Genomic DNA, 18050 nt, shown 5'->3' on the forward strand with positions numbered 1-18050 from the left:
TTATAATATAACCAAGAATATGAATCCCTGCAGTCACGAAAGCTATAAATCAAAATTTGACACGCGTTTGTTCACGGTTACTTTCCTTTGTTTACAGCCCTTTGTCAATCCACTGCTGGATGACCGCCCGTCCACGACCCTGTGTCCATCGTGGGGGTTCGTTCGACCATACTTCACCACGCTGGTCAATGCCACTTGAGTTGAAGCAGGGTGGAGAGAGGGATGCCCCAAGCAAGACATTGTCTTTAGATATCACTCGCCCGCTGTTGGTTATAATCGAACTCAGGCGAGACGGATTCATAATGATCCCCCTTTGATTCCTACTGGGGAGTAATTTCAAATCGATTATATCGCAAAGCGAGTTGAGAGCAACGCGTGCAGGTGGATAAGTGAATTATTTATATTTTATTGCTGTTCAGCGTGGTCTAGATGTCTTGTGACTCCCAATGAATTGACCCCTGATACCTGTTTACTTTTGAAATATCCGTGTCTGTTTGAAATACACGTTGCCTTTACAAAAATAAACAAGTTTTAGAGATTTGAAGTTTTCGTGACTGCAAGGGTCCATACTCTTTGGTTTTTTCGGTGAAGTCGCGTAGGTAAAAAAAACCGAAGAAAATTGTATTTATTTATTTGTATTTTATTTTTTTACCGAAAAAAAACAAAGAGTAAGTTTTAGAGAGTTAAATGGGGGAGGGGGGAGTCACAAGACATCTGGACCGCCTTGTACAGTCGTTTGAACTTCAGCATCTTCGCGGCAATCAGCGTCGCCACCTTGACGTCGTAAGCGCCGTATAAAGTAGCTGTATAAAGTAGCTGTACGTGCCTTTTATTCAGAGTTTAAATCTTCAACGATAAGTTTAATAGAGTTCAAGCGTTCTGCCGTAAGCTATTTTATGAGCGTTGCAGATAATTTGCAAAAAAACGTGTACAGTATCTGATATAGTAATAATGCATTGGTAGTGCAGTATATTCAGTGATTATATTTTGAGTAAAGTAGTTCAATTTATGTAAACATTGATGAACGTGCAATGGATTAGCTATCATTGCTTTATCTTTTACTTGAATGCGGCAGTGTACGACGTGAACACGTTCGTTTTGTCGCACACTTAAACCACAACGGAAACACAAATGCCAAAGATTTCCGATGCAAAATCCTCTTTAAAAAGGTCTTGAGACTCGGCGAGCCTCTCCTGGATATATAATTACAATAAATTATTCTTGTTATCGTATCTTTGTTGTTATCCATTCTTTAGGCCCGAAAGCGGAGCCACGGATTTCCCTGAATTCCCCGCCGGCGAGGGTTGCTCTCCCCCGGCACGGGGAGGCGGGAGGTGGGGGGGAGACCGAGAACCATGATCTGTGTTATTCTGGTAGCAGGACACGGCACGCTGTTGGAAAATGAAATTAAGGTAATGCGCGAATTGCGTTGATTAATTGCACTGACCGACTTGTAAATAAATATCAGGGAGCACGAGAAACTCCCTATGCCCCTGTCCGAACGGCTATGAGTGTTTAAGTTTGTGGTTTAAGGGGAATTGTCGTCCACCCTGTCAAGTGTGACATCCTGTCGTACGAATGTGGCGTAATCTTTATTTAATAACCGATATTACAATATTTAAAGGCACAAACTGAATGTTAGGCTTTGCCCTCCACCTCCCAGTCACTTTGTGACTTTATCAAGTTTACTCAACGATAAAAGCTACATTGTATATTATTAGTGACCTTTAGTCTTTCGTCACCAATACTCAGTCACCTGTGACCTCACCGTGTCTAATTTCCCCAAGTCTAAATCAAAACATAACTCTTAACAGCCAAAAATCGGATAAATTTACGTCTTTAAACCCCATAATACAATTCTGATGTAATGTGAATTCATGTAAATTTATATAAATTGTTCATATACCAATTCACAACTGTTTATATATCAGCTTTCTTAATTCCAAGTGTTTTCAGTACACTACAATCTAACGTATAACGTGAGTCAATCTCTCTGCCCACTCTGCTCTGAAGAAGGGCCGTTTCCAAACACATCAGCCTGCTATATACATGTTATTCTCTAAAGCAATGCTATGTACAGATGTCGTGGGCTTTTTTTTATTTGCGTAACCATTAAAAACCTGCAGCACTCTTGATTGTGACTAACATCCTGTAATCACTCATGTGTCCTGGCTGTTTTACGTCTGCAGAGAGACACGAGTGGGCTCTTTGCCCACTTGGAAGGGGTGCCAAAAGCCCTCTTGCCTGGTGTCGGCGGAAAGAAAATACTGGACTTCTGGTGGGAAGCACTACGCACGTAAGTTGCTCACATCTGTTCGTCCGCCCATTCAATCAAGTCGCTGCTCTATAGATCATGTGGAACAGGTGTCCTATACAAGAACAATGATGTTTTCTCATCCAGAATTGCATGCCATAGAGGCATCTTCCTCTCTGATATTTATAGAAATACATTTGGATGCATGTGGCAATTATGTAAACTCACATGTCCCCGCTTTTACACCTGTTTTCTTTCTATTGGCAGTGTTGTATCCTATTTTGACACCCACTGTTAGCCTTCCATCTGCAGTGTTTGTGGATTTTTTTTTCTCCATAATTGAGGTCAATATGTTGTTGTGGCCAATGTCGTAGCTGCCATGTACCCTTATTTCCTTATGTTAGATCCCGTAGATTTTGCAAAGTCAACACAGCCATAGTCTTACAATATCCCACCATCTGGTTTTCAGTCTTCCTCGAGGTCACCGACCAGTGGTGGTTGCCACTCCAATGCCTGTCTCTGTAACCTGCGCACCTCCATCCTGCACATGTGTCCCATCCATCACAACCTCCAGTGTACATGTACAACACTTTCTTGCCACTTATATTTCGGACTTACAATTACTTCTGTTTTACATTATATTCCTAACATCCTCCTAAAAAGCACCTCAAAATGCACTTACCACCCACTCAACACCAAAGCCTTCCAGATTTAAACATTTTGAGTGCTGGGCATTGGCCAGTGAGTTTCCATTCCTTGAAATATCACAAATTTGAAATGTTGGAGTTGAACAATTTCCGATAACAGTGGGAACTGATGGGGCATGCGCGCTGTGTTATCATTACATGTTGGTGTAACGTTTGGCATGCACCACCATCACTCCAGCGGTGGTGGCGGCGCATGCCTCTAATCCAACACTGGAGTCGAGGGTTGGCGGATCGTACAAATTTTGTGAACTCCCTTCCCGTGGGTGTTGAGGTGTTATACCCTGGCTTGGCCAGGAGAAAGCGGTACAGCACAAAGGTGAACTCCACCTGTCCCATCTGTGTGGGCTATAAGTGATTTACCCCTCGCATGTGTCGGTTTTCTTCAGGTGCTTCAGTTTCCTCCCACATATAAACACTCATTAATTGGCTGATAATCCCTGCCTTCTTGCTTGTCTGTAATTCCTCGTGCTTCTGAGTCATTCTCTCTCTTCAAGAATGAGTCAATCAATACTCTGCGTGTTACAAGTTGGAAATATTATATTATTACATTGGTGTTCTCTAACCATTATTGTGAAACTCGCTTTTTAGGAGGCAGCTGTTCAGTGAGGTGTACATGGTGACAAATGCTGACAAGTAGGTGACGTAAAATTTACTTTCATTCATCATTTTCAGAAACTTTGGCCTGTAATTTATTATCTCTGTTCAGTTCCATTTATTTTTCTCACCAGAAACACATATGGGAGATTGTTCTTCTGTATCTTCAATAACAATCAACAAATTACGTGTAAAAAAGCGTCGCAAAATGCACTTGCCACCCACTTACTCACACACCCACTGCCTTCCAGATTTAAACATTTTGAGCGCTGGGCAACAGCCAATGAGTTTCCTGTTAAGAACATTGTGAATGATGGGAGCAGCACAGAGGGCACGCGGCTCGGGGCCGTGGCAGACTTCCACTTGGCCGTGCGCACCAAGGCCATCGACGACCATGTCTTGGTGGTGAGATGGTGGGGACACATCTTCATTACCATCGTCACTATTTCCCAAACGCTGGTCACTGCAGATCGGTGAAGGCGGGGAGAACGGACGTGGGAACACAGAAGTCCACTCCAACAATGGATTTTGGTATACTTTCCTCTACTGCCCACCAAACAGCCTTGCAGTCTGTAGCCTATAACAACTGTCATATATGATGGTCACTCATCCAAATAAGTGCTATCCAGGCTGAAACTAGCTTAGCTTCCTAGATCTGAAAAGATCAGCTGCATTAAAGGTGATTTGGTTATAGGCCAGTGTAGTAGTTTGTAGAAGAGTTAATGCCTTCTTTTTACTTCTGACCAACAGGTGGCAGGAGACATGCTGTGCGGTGACCAAAACTTTGACATCATCCAGGTCCTCAAATTTTTCCGGCTGAAGGTGAGCTCTGGATAATGATTGTGCAGATTATAAGCACACACACGTAGTGAATTCTGCAGGAACATACAGAAAGTAGTGCTCTACACAGAATTGTGTGAATTGTGCTGTTCAGGATGGAGAGCTGGCTATTTACTACGAAATGGAAGAAAGTGAAATCACCTCTTCCCGAGGAATTTTAGAGGTTTGCCCCATGACGCACAGGTATTAATCTCACATCGACGTTTCCTCATAATGTTTCTATCTTAATGACATTAACATTTCAAATGAGATCAAATTTTCCACTAATATGTCAGTTAATACTCTAAAGTAATTAAAATAGATTAATTAAAATATATTATTTATTTTAATGTTGTATTTCTTTGAAAAAAATGTAAAACGTAATTTTTTATTATATATCCCGGCACTCCGTGGTTCCAGCTTATTTGTCTGATCCCTGAGCCAACTAGAACCCTGAGAATGATTGTTTAAGGGCGCTTTATGAATTGAAATTATTATAGTGTGTTTATAACTTTATCAGACCTAACCATACCAAAATAACTCAACACATTCCTCAATAACACTGCAATAAATGAAAATATAATAACAAGCGGAATTTCTAACAGTGGCCATTCTTCATAGCTTTGAAGAACGTGTTGAGATTTTAGTAATTTGTGTTTGTGCAGCACTGCCAAAACAGTATCACCAAGTCATTTGTTTAATTGCAAATACAAGTCATATTACGATTCCACCAGTGCCGCTCAATCAGGTGCAATTTAAAAAAATATATATAACAGAGCAGTTTGATGGACAAGCTGGTGACTCCTGTTTTATCATTTGCTCTACGGGAATGGTTTTGCAGAATCCAACGTTTTTTTGAGAAGCCCAACCCCGGGGTGACGGGATCCCGTCTGGCGAGCGTGGTATTCTACTGCTTTCGCAAGACGACGCTCGCCACCTTCCCGGAGTTCCTTTCCCAGCAGCCACACCCTTCTGAGTGTGGCTTTGGAAAGTACATGGTGAGCAGATGGTATCACTCACCTTCTTCGGGGAAAAAAAGCAGAATACTTTGATGTGGTGCGGTGACACAGTGGTTAATGCACTGCGCCATCAACCCAGCGGCCAGAATTCAATTCCTGGCTGTGGCTAATATTAGGGGAGAGTAATATATGATGGTCCCACTCTCCCACTTCACTTTCATCAACCTGCACTGACCAGATTTGGTGAAGTATAGTTAAACAAAACTCATGACCGACATAGCTTGGGGAATTCTTCATCCAATTTCGAAATGACAAATGGTTCTAAATTACTATTTTAATTACTGACTTTAAAACACTGTAATGTTATGTAAATCTATGCATGTGTGTGGAACTTCTTTCACACCGTACGTAGCCAACTTAGCTAATCGGAGGTGCGGGAGCATTTTAAATAAGAATTTTACAAATTGGTAATGATGTTAGAATATACATTTGTTTACTTCAAATAATGATTTATGTGTGGTAATTGACACCAATAGTGTGCACAAAGCAAAGTAATCGTTCATAACCTGATTGTCTTGAAATGCTATCTTACCTTTGCTAGGAATGGCTGGTTAATGAATCAGATATTCCTGTGTATGGCATGAAACTGCCTGGAGGATTCCACCTAATTGGACAAGTGGTAAGCATTGGATGTTCTTATTGCACTGCACTAGCTGGTGCAGTAATGTTGTAACAACTCACGTAATATAATTTTCTAGAATTTAATGAATATTTATGAAGACACTGCATGTGCATGGATCGCTGTGTTTTCTCTGTGTCTGTTGCCTCCGTATGATCTTTTGTGCCTTTTCACTTCTTCCCGTCTGTCTCTTCACTCTGATAGGTTTTGTATTTTACGTGTGTATTTGCAAGTCGCTTTTTAGAGACGATGTTGCATTTCAGCAATTGATCAATGCAAATAAGTGTCCTTAAAACCAATCTTGCAACCATGGAAATAATGTAGATATTAAACATTTTTTGCTCATCAATTTGTGAATAAATGCATGTATTAGCATATGCTTAATGTAGTTTTTTGTACACATAGAAGACTGGTCCTCTCCTGCTGTTCAGGGTTATTCAGGGTTTTGTTAATGCCTATGACCAAGTCACCTAGGATGCACTCGACCTCTGCAGATCTTGGAAACTAAGCAGGCTTGAGGTTGGATAGTGCTTAGATAGATGACCACCATCCATAACAGTTATTATAGGCTGCTACACACTACATGGTGGGCAACAGAGGGCAGTGCAGAAATATCAACAGTTGTGCTGTACTTATATGTGCCCACATGTTCCCTGCTTTCACCAAACCTCACCTGACTAGCATGGTCCAGTATCATCAAGTAGCCACCTGCATTATGGTGGCAGGACTACTTATGTTTACAAAGGGCCGTAGATTTACATGTGTGGCCCCCGGTAAGTGGAGTGCATTTATTGAAACTACTTAAGCAGAATTAGTTGTTGCAGTGTACATAGCCGATGTGACTGTCGTTGGAGGCACTTCCATTTGGTCAACCTAAGAAGAGGTCTGCATCCATACCGCGCAGGGCCTGTCTGACTACCAGAAGTGGCTCAGCTACTACTCGGAGAGACACTGTGACGTGAAGCATCGCCCCATAACGTGCCGCGCATACGCCAGGTGACCCAACAGTTTCCGTTATGTAATTTAATTTGCGTGTTTTTCGACCATTTTTTATTTAGTTGTGACATTTAATTGTGTTTGCATCCGCGTGTCTGTGTTTTATGTACAGAGTAGGACTTATGGGAAACCCTTCAGATGGGTTTCACGGTAAAACCATCGCGATGACGATCGCCAATTTCTGGGCAGACGCCACCATCACAGAAAGCAAAACTTTGGTACGTTTATTTGCAATTCAAGCTCGTGTGTGCGTGCGCACGTGTGTCCATGGGATTTGCAGACATGGAAATTTTGTATTAATAGTGATAAAGAATGTACCAAGCTTGTGCTATTCAATCAAATAATTACGTCTTGTATACATGTATGATACAATAAAAATACAATGCAACTTTTATTTATTTTACTTCTAAATCTCAAGATGCTGTACTGATATCCTGTGGAAAGGAGAGATGGTCATAACCAGAGGAAAATATGACATTTTGGAGTGTAAAACTGTACAGAGGCAGAGACCACAGATGGATGTGAGTTACAGACTATGGGGGCAAAAGAGGAGAAAGAGTGACCTCCCACCGAGTGAAGTTTGACTGGGAGCTTTGTCCATAGATAGTCTTGATTGCTGGAGCAGAGAGTGTGCGTGGAGGGGAGTATAAGGATATTGTAGGGGAGAGTTAGGCAGATGTTGAGGGAAATCTTTGTAATCTGAGAATCGTCACACCTACAGCCATGTGATTGCTTTACTTGCTCCATGCCATCGTGATTATTTATATAGTATTATTAAATCAATCAGTAATTACTCATAATAGGTGTTTCCCCTTTTTTCTGGCAACAAAACAGGTGTTAAGATGTTTAAACACCAAACTGAAACTTTTTACAAGGAATCATGTCTGCATTAACCACAATGCTTGTGGTCAGAATGCATTGTTCTTGAATTGTCCTTGAAAAGTAATGACTCCGTAAACACTCAAATTCGAGAAGCGTTTAACTGCTCGCGTTTCTGTTACATTGCACAATAGTAAAAATGCTTGTTTGGCAAATTATGGGCAAATTGCTAACAACATTTAAATATGCATCAAATGCTGAGTTTGATGCAGTGCCATAAAAAAGCCACAACCCACAATAACGCTGAAGAGATTTTGAAGTTGTATTTGTGTGTGACACTGTGGCTCTCCAGAGGCATGTGACATTCCCTTGTGGCATTCCTCCTGTGTGGATTAATAGAGCATCAGTACAGTAATGTCACCAGAGCATGATGAAGGACCTGATTTTACACTCAATTTTGTTTCCTCCACGAAGCTTCAAGTCTAAGGTAGACAGCCTCAGACACACGTTTCAGTGATGTAGCTACAAGATAACAGCTGTTAAATTTCCTGCACTTCCGATTAGCACGGTTGGCTACGTACGGTGCAAAAGAAGTTGCATCTTTAATGCCCCCCATCCCCCTTTTCCTCTTTCATGTGCCGTAGGTTCTGGTTCCGCACCCCTTGAACGACCCGACGGAGTTTGGAAGTCTGCACGACCTCCATGGCATCAGCAGGAAGGAGGGGTCAGTGTTTGTCTTCACTCCAAGATGAGAGTGTTCCAATCGAAGATTACTATAAGTTCATAACTCTGCCACTACCCAATAATTCCTGGGTTGCTTATGAAAACTGTTGCTGTACATGTAGGCATGAACATACATTGGGTAGCAGTACACATCTATGACCATTATACCAAGGATAGGAAATCGTTTTTAAAATTGCCTACTTAAGCTGTAATATTCCAAAAGGTGGTCAACATTTCCCTGCACCTTTGCATATGGGATTTTAGTCGAGCTAGCATTAGGAAGTGCTCGTCTGGTACACTAAGAAATGCAAGTAAATACATGCATAAGTTAACGTTTAACTTATTGGGTTGTATGTAATGCTGCTGTTTGTGTGATGATAGATACCTGGGCGGCTTGAGGTTGCTCCAGGCCACTTGCAAGCGGTTTTACCACTACTGCGCCGAGCATGGGTATGATGTCAACCTTTGCTATACGCATATGTCTCATCCATGTTTTCACGTGAGGCAAGGTTTGACTGTGCAAGCACTTAGGTGTGAACCCACTGTTAGGTGGGGGCAGCTACCACGAAGAAAGACCTTGTCCAGAGAACGTCTCTCTGGAGTATTTAGGTGGCTCTCAGATGGAAACTATTCAGTGCTGCCAAATTTTTTGACCATTGAAATTAAGTCATTTGATGAACTACTCACACGAGACGTGAATTGGTCAGGAGATGGCAGTAGCTGTGAACCTCTGAGTGTTATCCACTCATATGTATTTTCTCCAGGTGCTTAAATTTCCTCGCACACACAAAAAAAAACACTTGAATATGGATTTGACCAATACAAGACCTTTGTGATTAAGAGTATTGATACTAAGCCTGTCTTTGGATAATCAAATACATGTTTTGTTGTTGCTACCATAAAGGCCGTCTCAATTGCTGTCCTCCAAGATGGCATTCTGTAGACAAGTTGATTGGACAATTTCTGGTTGCTTACGTTGCAGGAATCAAATTGTATTGCATGTGATTTTGTACCTGCATGACGGCACGTGTGTGTGTGTTCATAATTACATTTATTTCATAGAATTGCATTGGCAAAGCGGAACTTCACACTGAAGTATGACACCAACATTCCACGCCAAGTGGTGAGTGCATGAGGTTCACTAGCTTTTCTCTGACTTTGCATTGCATTAATACTCTTATTAGTGTTGGCTGAAGTTGATTGAATTTACATCGTGCACAAGATAAACTAATGGAAAGCATGTAAACAAACACATCCCATCCAATTATTATTTGTTCCTGCAGGGCCTTGCTGGCAGCAGGTAAATTATTTAATTTAACAACTACACTCATGAAGCAAATAGCTACTCACAATATTGAATCGTCAATGTACATTTGCATGAAATATTTTTAGACATAATTTATTGAAGGTAATTTTAAACCAATAAGTCTGCAACGCGTTCACGGGTTGTGCCGTGTGTTTGGCGCAATGTCCGACGTTTAATTCCACGTTTCTTTGAACTACTTCGGGAACATTAATTTTTGTTTGTTTATTTGTGTGCAGCGCGATTGTTACTGCAACGGTGAAGTGTCTGATGAGATTCTACAGCTTGACGGATGATGTAAGTGCTGTACCACTTCCCATGTAACATCACCTTCTGCACTGTGCTCCGTTTAGACTAATGAAATACATCCAAAAGTCAAAGCAGTGCTTCCCCCAACATATCGATGCACCAAGTACTTTGCACAAGGGCTGCATAAATATTTATTGAATGAATGCATTCATTATCTACGACAGGCGTTCTATTCCCAACTCAGGCGCTTTTGTCTGGAGTGGCTGAATAGATCTTTCAAATTCTTCTGGCTGGCCACACATTAACACGCACTTCAGTCACTGCCATTACTGCAAGGACCACTTGCCGTCAAAGAAGTGACCAAGCATACAAAAAGTAGAAAGTGTTGCCGGAACCCGATCTTCTTTCGTATGGCTGATGCAGATGCAGAGCAACAGGTACATATGCAAGTGGCCAAGCCAGACAACCGCATCAGGAGCAGTAGAATGTATCGCTGCTAAGATTAGTGCGGCTAAGATGCTTGCGGTGATGGACGGCTATTGTGTGCGGGCCGTTTAGGAGTGATCTGCCTCATCAGGGGCTGTATGAAATTAAATTGCATTCCTATATGTGGCCCGTGGGCTGTAGGTTCCTCATCCCTGATCTTGAACTTGCCTTGACTTGTGGTGGGTGACCTCTTATTAAAACATGGTGCTCTGATGCCATTATTTCAATTGCTTTAAGTCAAAGAAGAACACGTTGATACAATCTGCACTTATTGTATTATGCTTGTTTACCCAGGAAAGCCTCACTGAATCCCAATGCTCCTTTTCAGGAGGGTTCCTGCCAAAGAATTTCAGTCGGGGATCATGTTGCTGTTTGTAATCCCAATTGAGTAATTTGCAGGTAATTTTCAGCATTGAAATATGTGGCCAATACCAGGTACATTGTATGGTGTTTAGCTATGGGAAGAATCCAGGGGACCTTCGAGGAAACCCGTGCAGAACAGGGGGAGAACATTCAAACACCACACAACAAGGCACCCGAGTCAGGATGTGAACCCAGGACCTTCTTGCTGAGGCACAAGGTGTTATACTACTGTGCCACCTCGCTGCCCATGTTTTATTCAGTGTTCATTTTATATGCTTTATATGATGTAATTCGCTCCCCTATGTGTGTTATCAACTGATTTTAAAAGTTGGCATGGAAAAGTAAAGTCGTTCTGTGCTAAGTAGTCATATCAGTACATTTAATCAACACTGAACATTTGATGAAGTTCCTTATTTGCATAGCACTTGACCCAGTAGAGTCAGCAGGTCAACATTTTAGATGAAGTATTAGCACTGCGTAAGTCTTCGTGGTTGTGCTGTGTAGTTCTCCGATGTGTGTTTGGGTTGTACCGCATGTTTTGCTCAGCGTGACGTCCGACATTTTGCTCGTGGCGCCTGAAGAAAGTTCCAAACAACGTAGAGCGAAACGTGGGACATTTTTCCAAACCATACATGGTACAACCCGAAACGCACATCAGGGCATTTTAAAGCAAGTAATGCTGCTCACTTTTGCTGCAATAAATTTCACGTGATAAGCTACTTAGTTGAGCTATCATTTGTAACCAGGTCGCTTCTGAGAAATAAGCTCATAGCTCAGTGTGCTTTACGTGTTAAGATACAAATATTGTTTAGTTTTATTCACACATATATGTTTTAGTTACTTGTTTACCTTTCCTCTACTTTTCACTCCGATTGTGTTTTTGTATTGTTGTTGTAACGTTCTGACCTGCCCCCGCTAGACATCTGTGAAAATTAGTTTTGTAGCTCATTGCATTTCCTGCCAGTATAAATCAATATTCTGAATCTGCTCTCGACTGTGCCAGGACCTTCCCAAAGCGGCACGCGCAAACTTCATCCTGGGGGTGGAGATGGACGAGCTGTTCATCAACGCCGGCCTGCAGGACCGCGTGGTGCAGGTGTGAGCAACGTCTGGATGGGCGGTCCTGCGGCCGTCTGGAACGCTCTTCTTTCCGACATTAAGATGCCACTGGAACTATGCACTTTTAAGTCTAGATTGAAAACGAATTTCTTAAGAACTGTTGTTTTGTGTTTAGTTTGTTGTTCTTCCCCCGCACCTCTGATTAGCACAGTTTTCTACGTACTGTGTTAAAGAAACTCAACCTAAATACAAAATGTATTTAACGAAGGATTTTGTGCGGTCGACTGGCGACAGGGCTGACACCATCATCTTGCTGCTTTCGAGAGGCCAGTTTAATCACATGTGGCTGCTGTGATTCAAACCCAGGATCTTGGTGGTGCCAGTTCAGAGCTCTTGAGCCTCGTCCACCCAACTACCTCTGGAAATTCCCCGTTCTTGGGACCAGTTTTCTCCAGTCACCTACCACTAAGTAGTGCTGTGTAAAAATTTAGTTAAGGGACATATCACTGTCACTCCACTGAGGGACATTAAACTATAATAACATTTGGTGTGATGTCAACAATGGTTGTCTTACTCTAACCCATATTGTTGATTCACTTGTGGTGTAGGTTTACGAAGGTCTTGTTTACATGGATTTCAGTAAAGAACTAATGGAAGAACAAGGCTTCGGCAAGTATTATGAATGGGTAGACAAGCCCCAGTTGTCTTCTGTTATTACTTCATATTTGAACTTTTGCATAGAATGATAAACTCTTAATAACACTCATCACACACTTACATACCATTACAGTAAGTAACTTATTCTCAGATTGAGACTTCAATCATTCATTGACAAATTGTAGTTTGTTATTTGGCCTCCTTTTCTTCAAGGTAAGCCTCGGCGACTTGTCAATTGTCTCATTCTGCCCCGTACAGGAAACTACGTGAGCATGCCGATGGACTGCTTGCCCAAGTTCTGGCTGGCTTACCTGGGAGACCCCAGCGATTCCGGAAAGATCCACAGCGACGTGAGACAACGGTGGCTCAACGGCAAGTGGCCAAACGTTTATATATTGCATCTTTTATCTCAGAACAATACTTTGTTTTGATTAACATAATAATTATTCAGTAATATAAACGGGATTCATGTAATAATTTAATTATTGCTTTCTATACCAGACATTGTATTTATATCCTTGAATAATGTCGGTCTTCGAAGTAAGATTGTCTTCTTATTCGCTGACATTTGCTCAACAGGTGATCAGGACGTGGTGGAAGCCATGAAGAAGTTTGCAGAACTAACGGATCAGGCAAAGTATGGCATCGATGTTCCGGTTTTGGTATGCATTGCGAGGTTAATGCTTGCGGAATGTGGCACGGCTCTTCCAGCCCTGTCATTGCCCAGAAGCTGGCAGTGAATCTTGCCCCTCTTAACAGCTGCGTTATTCTGGGCTGTAGGCAACTGCACTGTTTCACAAGGCCTTCTCAAGGCAATCTCAAGCTGAATAGACGTTGGCAAAGGACGCGCAAGACCACATTGCTACGTTCACTCACGTGTTGCATGGGTGGAGTGGTGGCATAGTGGCGAGCACACTTGCACTGGAAGCTCTGTCACTCGAGTTCTACTCCTGCCCGCAGCTTATATTAGTGGTGAATGAGTAATTTAACCAGTTCTTGGTACCCCCTTCACTCACCCGCACTGACCAGGATGGTGAAATATGGTCAAACAATTCCTATGACTGATACGGAATGGGGGGGGGGGTGCAGGCTTTGTCTAGTGGTGTGTTTACAAAGGAATAAACATTATTATGTTAATATAGTGATTGGTTTATACCAAAGACTATCGACTGTTTGCGTGTGATTTAATTACTTTCTGTATAACAAAAATCATGCATGCATTGACAAAAGGGCTATGAGTTACATATATATGATTATATGTTGCTATAATAACTGCGTCGATGTTTATTGTGATTCTCATGCAGAATGGCATTGGAGACTAGCAACTGGACTCTACTTGCTGAACTGATGAATCAGAATTTTGACCTGAGAAGGTAAGGTTCAATGGTTTAAAGCACGGATTTGTATAAACACGCAAGGCTGTTGCACCTGCATCTGTGTTTACTTTTGGCTCTTGATGTAAACAGACATTTCATTTTGTGTTTCCAGGTCACTCTACACCGATGCCTGCCTGGGTTCTGCTAATTTAAACATGGTAGAGCTCGCCAGACAGGCAAGTCCTAACACGCATGCTTATATTATTTTTTAAAAATCCATGTTTTTCATAACTAACAATAAACGACGTGAAGAATAAATTTCACACGATGTACATAACGTATTTAAAGCTTTAATTATGAAATGAATTATCATTTACTTTTAGAAAATAACATACATTTTTTGTTGACCATGTTATTGCTGAAAATCCACCACAACGATGGATTTGCACAACCGCTCGTGACTTCCAACAAAATAGTTTTCATTATATCAATGACAGCTGAATCGACCCCCAACGAGGAATGATTAAATTCTAATTGTGAGCCTTGCCACTTAATTTCTCGGTGGGATTTTCCCATTCGTGGACTAGATATTTAATTCATTGCAGTGTTTATGAACTTTCACGATCCGTGCTGCTGCTGCTGCTGCTGCTGTTGTTGTGCATGTCGACGAGTGCCTCCATTGTGTTGCAGTTTGGCGCCGCGGTGAAGTTTCCAGGAAGCGGTGGGGCCGTCGTGGGAGTGAGCGCTGACCCACCGAGGCTGGCGAGTGCCCCATGTTTTCATCCCTCCACTCGTCCGCACCTGCCATCGCGGGGCCCGCATTGCTGACGCATGTCCCGATGGGTCTCCTGGCCGAAACTGTGGCTGCGTTTTGGCCATCTGTTTCCTTTCCGTCTTTCATGCTTTTTGAAGGGGAACACTGTCGTGGCGCGAATTAATTTGTTTGTGTGTGGGGAGCGGTGGTGTAGCGGTTAGCGCGCTGCACTACGAACCCGGCAACCCGAGTTCGATTCCCGCTCACGGACAACATCAGTGACGATTATCTGAGCTGCTCCTGGGCCTCCCCTAGGTTGACTCAGCCTCAAATGAGTACCTGGTGTGATGTGTAAACATCACCACTGGGGAGACAAAGGCAGTTGGTCGTGGTGCTGGCCACCCAACCCCTTGTGTGCTGTGTGTACCTTCATATGTGCTCACTAACAGCACTTGCCCCAAATATCTGTGAAGGATATATGGGGGATCTTTGTCTTGGTATGCGCACCTGTGTTGTTTCAAAAGTGACCTATGGCATTTTACTCCATTTTTTCCCTTTCTGCTCACCCCAAACATTTTTTACATGTTTCCGCAGAAGAACAATTCTGTGAGTTTAAATATCCGTGTCCTTGTGTGTTGTAGAGTTGTCCACCTTGTGGCTGCAAATGCAACAACACATCTTTTGCTAAATTGGCATACAGGTTGGAATTTGACACTGCAATTTCCCTTGTTAATCCACTCCTAGTATAATTGACAGTCCTTTTGTTACTGTACTGTTAAATGAAGGACTCTACATGCCATGTCGGTCATGTGAGGGTGCTTTTGCCATACTTCACCATGCAGGACGGTGCTTGATGGTGAAGTGGAATTGGTGGGGGTGTGGGGCCTAGTACAGATATGACTCGTTACTGATGTCATCTGAGACCACGAATTGAACTGAGGTTTCCATGCTCATAATGTAATGTACTAACCACTAGACATGCTTATAAAATGTGATGAAAGGATACATTTTAAATGATTTAATCCTATATTCTAACTGTGGTCACATAACACGAACTGTTTAGAAGCTTGAAACACCTGCTTTCCCTTATTTACGCCTCTTTACAACACATTTCTTAAAAAGTATAAACAAGATACATTTACGATATTCCTAGCATCTGTGATATTATACCTTGTCCGCTTCGTGAGACCAGCCACCTCACAATGAGCTTTTATCTGAATGTTTTTTTAATCAGAACTATGTTTGCACATATATACATGATTCGCCCAGGAAGTCGGAATTGCTCATGATTGTGATCGTCCTCGTTGCAGGCGGAGATGAAGAAGGCTTTCCAGCAGCGTGGTCACGTCGTCTGCGACGTCGTGCCCTACGACCCCAGCACCAAGGGCAGCACGACTTCAACCTGACACCCCCGAAAGAGGCGGGGCGCACTTGCCAACCGCACGGCCGCCGTGCCTCTCGTCTCCAGCTGATGTCACTTGAAGCTTTTATCTGCATTGCCCATCGCCTTACAATTATCGGAACCGTTGCATGCATCTCAGAAGCGTTTGTCTCAGAACGGCAGTCAATGGGCGAGTACTGATTAGGCCCGTTCTCTTGGCATCATTACGATGCAGCTGTGCTCCTGAAATTTCTCAAGATCCATATGTGTAGAAGTCGAGTCCAAGTGTGATTGCATGCTCATTGAGCATTTAGACAGTGCTCATCTCCTGTCTACAACCCATGAGCCAATGGTGGAAATTCCACATTGCTATGACGGGGACGACTCTATAGAGGAAAATCAATGTTGACTACCCCCCAAAGTGCCACTCATTTTATTGACCCTGGAGGGACAATGGTTAACCTCCAAACAGGATTTGAACTTGCAACCTTCTGGTGTATGTATTGCATGTTGAACTTCTTTCGCACCATACTTAACCAACCATGAGCCACTTGCATTCCTGGTGAGCCGCCAGGATGGTTGATGTCTGCAAGGTGCATCTGCAATATGTAACAACTTAAGAGTCATGAAACTCAATTGTTTTGCCGCCAATGGTACACAAGCACAAAGTGGTCACTTTTTGTTAGCTCTTGATAGTTTTTTATCACATTTTTTCGTGCAGTGTTTAAGCTGAAGCCATTATTTGTCAACCTCATTATAACTCTCTTTGGTTCTTTCGGTAAAGTCACGTATGAAGAAAAAAAATTAAGATTGAACCTCATTATAACTTTAGCTGAATGTTAATCATTTGAGTCTGTGACTCGAAAAGTGCGCCAGAGATAATCTGTTTTAGGCGTGCATTAATTACTTTACGCTTCTAGAGATATCTGTCGTGTTCATATTTGACGAGCACTGGATTAGAATGAGACCAGTGATCTGTGTGATGGGAAATTCACTGAAATGTAGTTTTTTCAAAATGTGTTGCAGCCAATATTTGGCAATACGTTAATGAATAAGGCGCTTGAGCCCATGAACACTCAACACTTCAATAATATTTTGCATGACATGCAAACACTTTTTTAATACTATAATTACAATAAATTAAGTTTCACTTATCAGATGTACACTTATTTTCATTTCAATTTGCTAATGTGGTGGGCAGAATTGCTGCTGTATGAAGCATTACATTGTACGTGTGTTGCCTTTTTTTCCCAATGTTGGCTCTGATGAAGTGGACGATGTGATGCAATTTGCATTTAGATTTGGAATTACAATATGTATTTATGTCGTGTATCTGCCAACCCAACTGATTTAAACAGTAGGCTAGCTTGATTCTGAAATACTTTTACTGCATACTGATTTTCAAAGCTATTCATTGCCTCTTTGTAATAATAAAAACTAATCTGTGATGCTATTTTCGTTTTGAAAATCAGTTTGTGTTACATTGGTTTAAAAATCAGCCTGCCGCGTAAAGCTGTAGGATTGACAAGTTTGATATACTAAGTGCAGATCCATCTCAAGACGCTAAACAAAACCCAGCCGTGCACAACATAGCGACGCCACACAACACAAGAGATACAAAGTTTTAATGTATAACGCTTCACACTGCGGCACTGAGCACAGCCATGTAGACTTCTTTCAAAGTACGAATGCACGTGTACAGCCCAATTGTAAATCCACGGCTGTATGAGGGCCTCCCCATGCCTCTAGTGATCGACTTCTGAGACACGTTGTTCGCGCTCGGGGCTCAACCATACTTTAGTTTCTCAGGTTAGTTCACGTCGGAAATATTTTCGGTACGAAATTTGGTCACAGGCAAACGTACACCGAAAGGTATATCCATTAAAACTTGATTTGGAGCTTTCGTCACTGCAGGAATTACTCTTTGGTTCT

The 18050-nt window shown here is 42.2% G+C and overlaps 1 protein-coding gene across 1 annotated transcript; it reads left to right on the top strand.

Moving 5' to 3' along the window:
- The first annotated feature begins 1187 nt into the window (after positions 1-1187).
- LOC144937069 (uncharacterized) lies at positions 1188-17515 on the top strand. The gene is made up of 23 exons (XM_078864310.1): positions 1188-1412; positions 2190-2296; positions 3550-3594; positions 3807-3960; positions 4306-4377; positions 4490-4578; positions 5216-5372; positions 5935-6012; positions 6917-7008; positions 7121-7226; positions 8472-8551; positions 8932-9000; positions 9613-9673; positions 9834-9850; positions 10093-10150; positions 11955-12047; positions 12619-12679; positions 12926-13039; positions 13247-13304; positions 13972-14040; positions 14156-14219; positions 14674-14745; positions 16048-17515. The coding sequence occupies exons 1-23, from the start codon at positions 1356-1358 to the stop codon at positions 16141-16143; spliced, it is 1869 nt and encodes a 622-aa protein (XP_078720436.1). The 5' UTR covers positions 1188-1355; the 3' UTR covers positions 16144-17515.
- The last annotated feature ends 535 nt before the right edge of the window (positions 17516-18050 follow it).

Source organism: Lampetra fluviatilis, chromosome 18 (genome assembly GCF_964198595.1).
Source record: "Lampetra fluviatilis chromosome 18, kcLamFluv1.1, whole genome shotgun sequence".
Classification (NCBI taxonomy): Eukaryota; Metazoa; Chordata; class Hyperoartia; order Petromyzontiformes; family Petromyzontidae; genus Lampetra; species Lampetra fluviatilis.

What these genes read in the sequence shown, in the direction of transcription:
- LOC144937069 (XM_078864310.1), top strand. Translation starts at nt 1,356, where the DNA reads ATGATCTGTGTTATTCTGGTAGCAGGACACGGCACGCTGTTGGAAAAT. An exon ending in ACGTGCCGCGCATACGCCAG is followed by an intron (nt 7,009 to 7,120) that starts GTGACCCAACAG and finishes TTTTATGTACAG; the next exon opens with AGTAGGACTTATGGGAAACC. An exon ending in GGCATCAGCAGGAAGGAGGG is followed by an intron (nt 8,552 to 8,931) that starts GTCAGTGTTTGT and finishes GTGTGATGATAG; the next exon opens with ATACCTGGGCGGCTTGAGGT.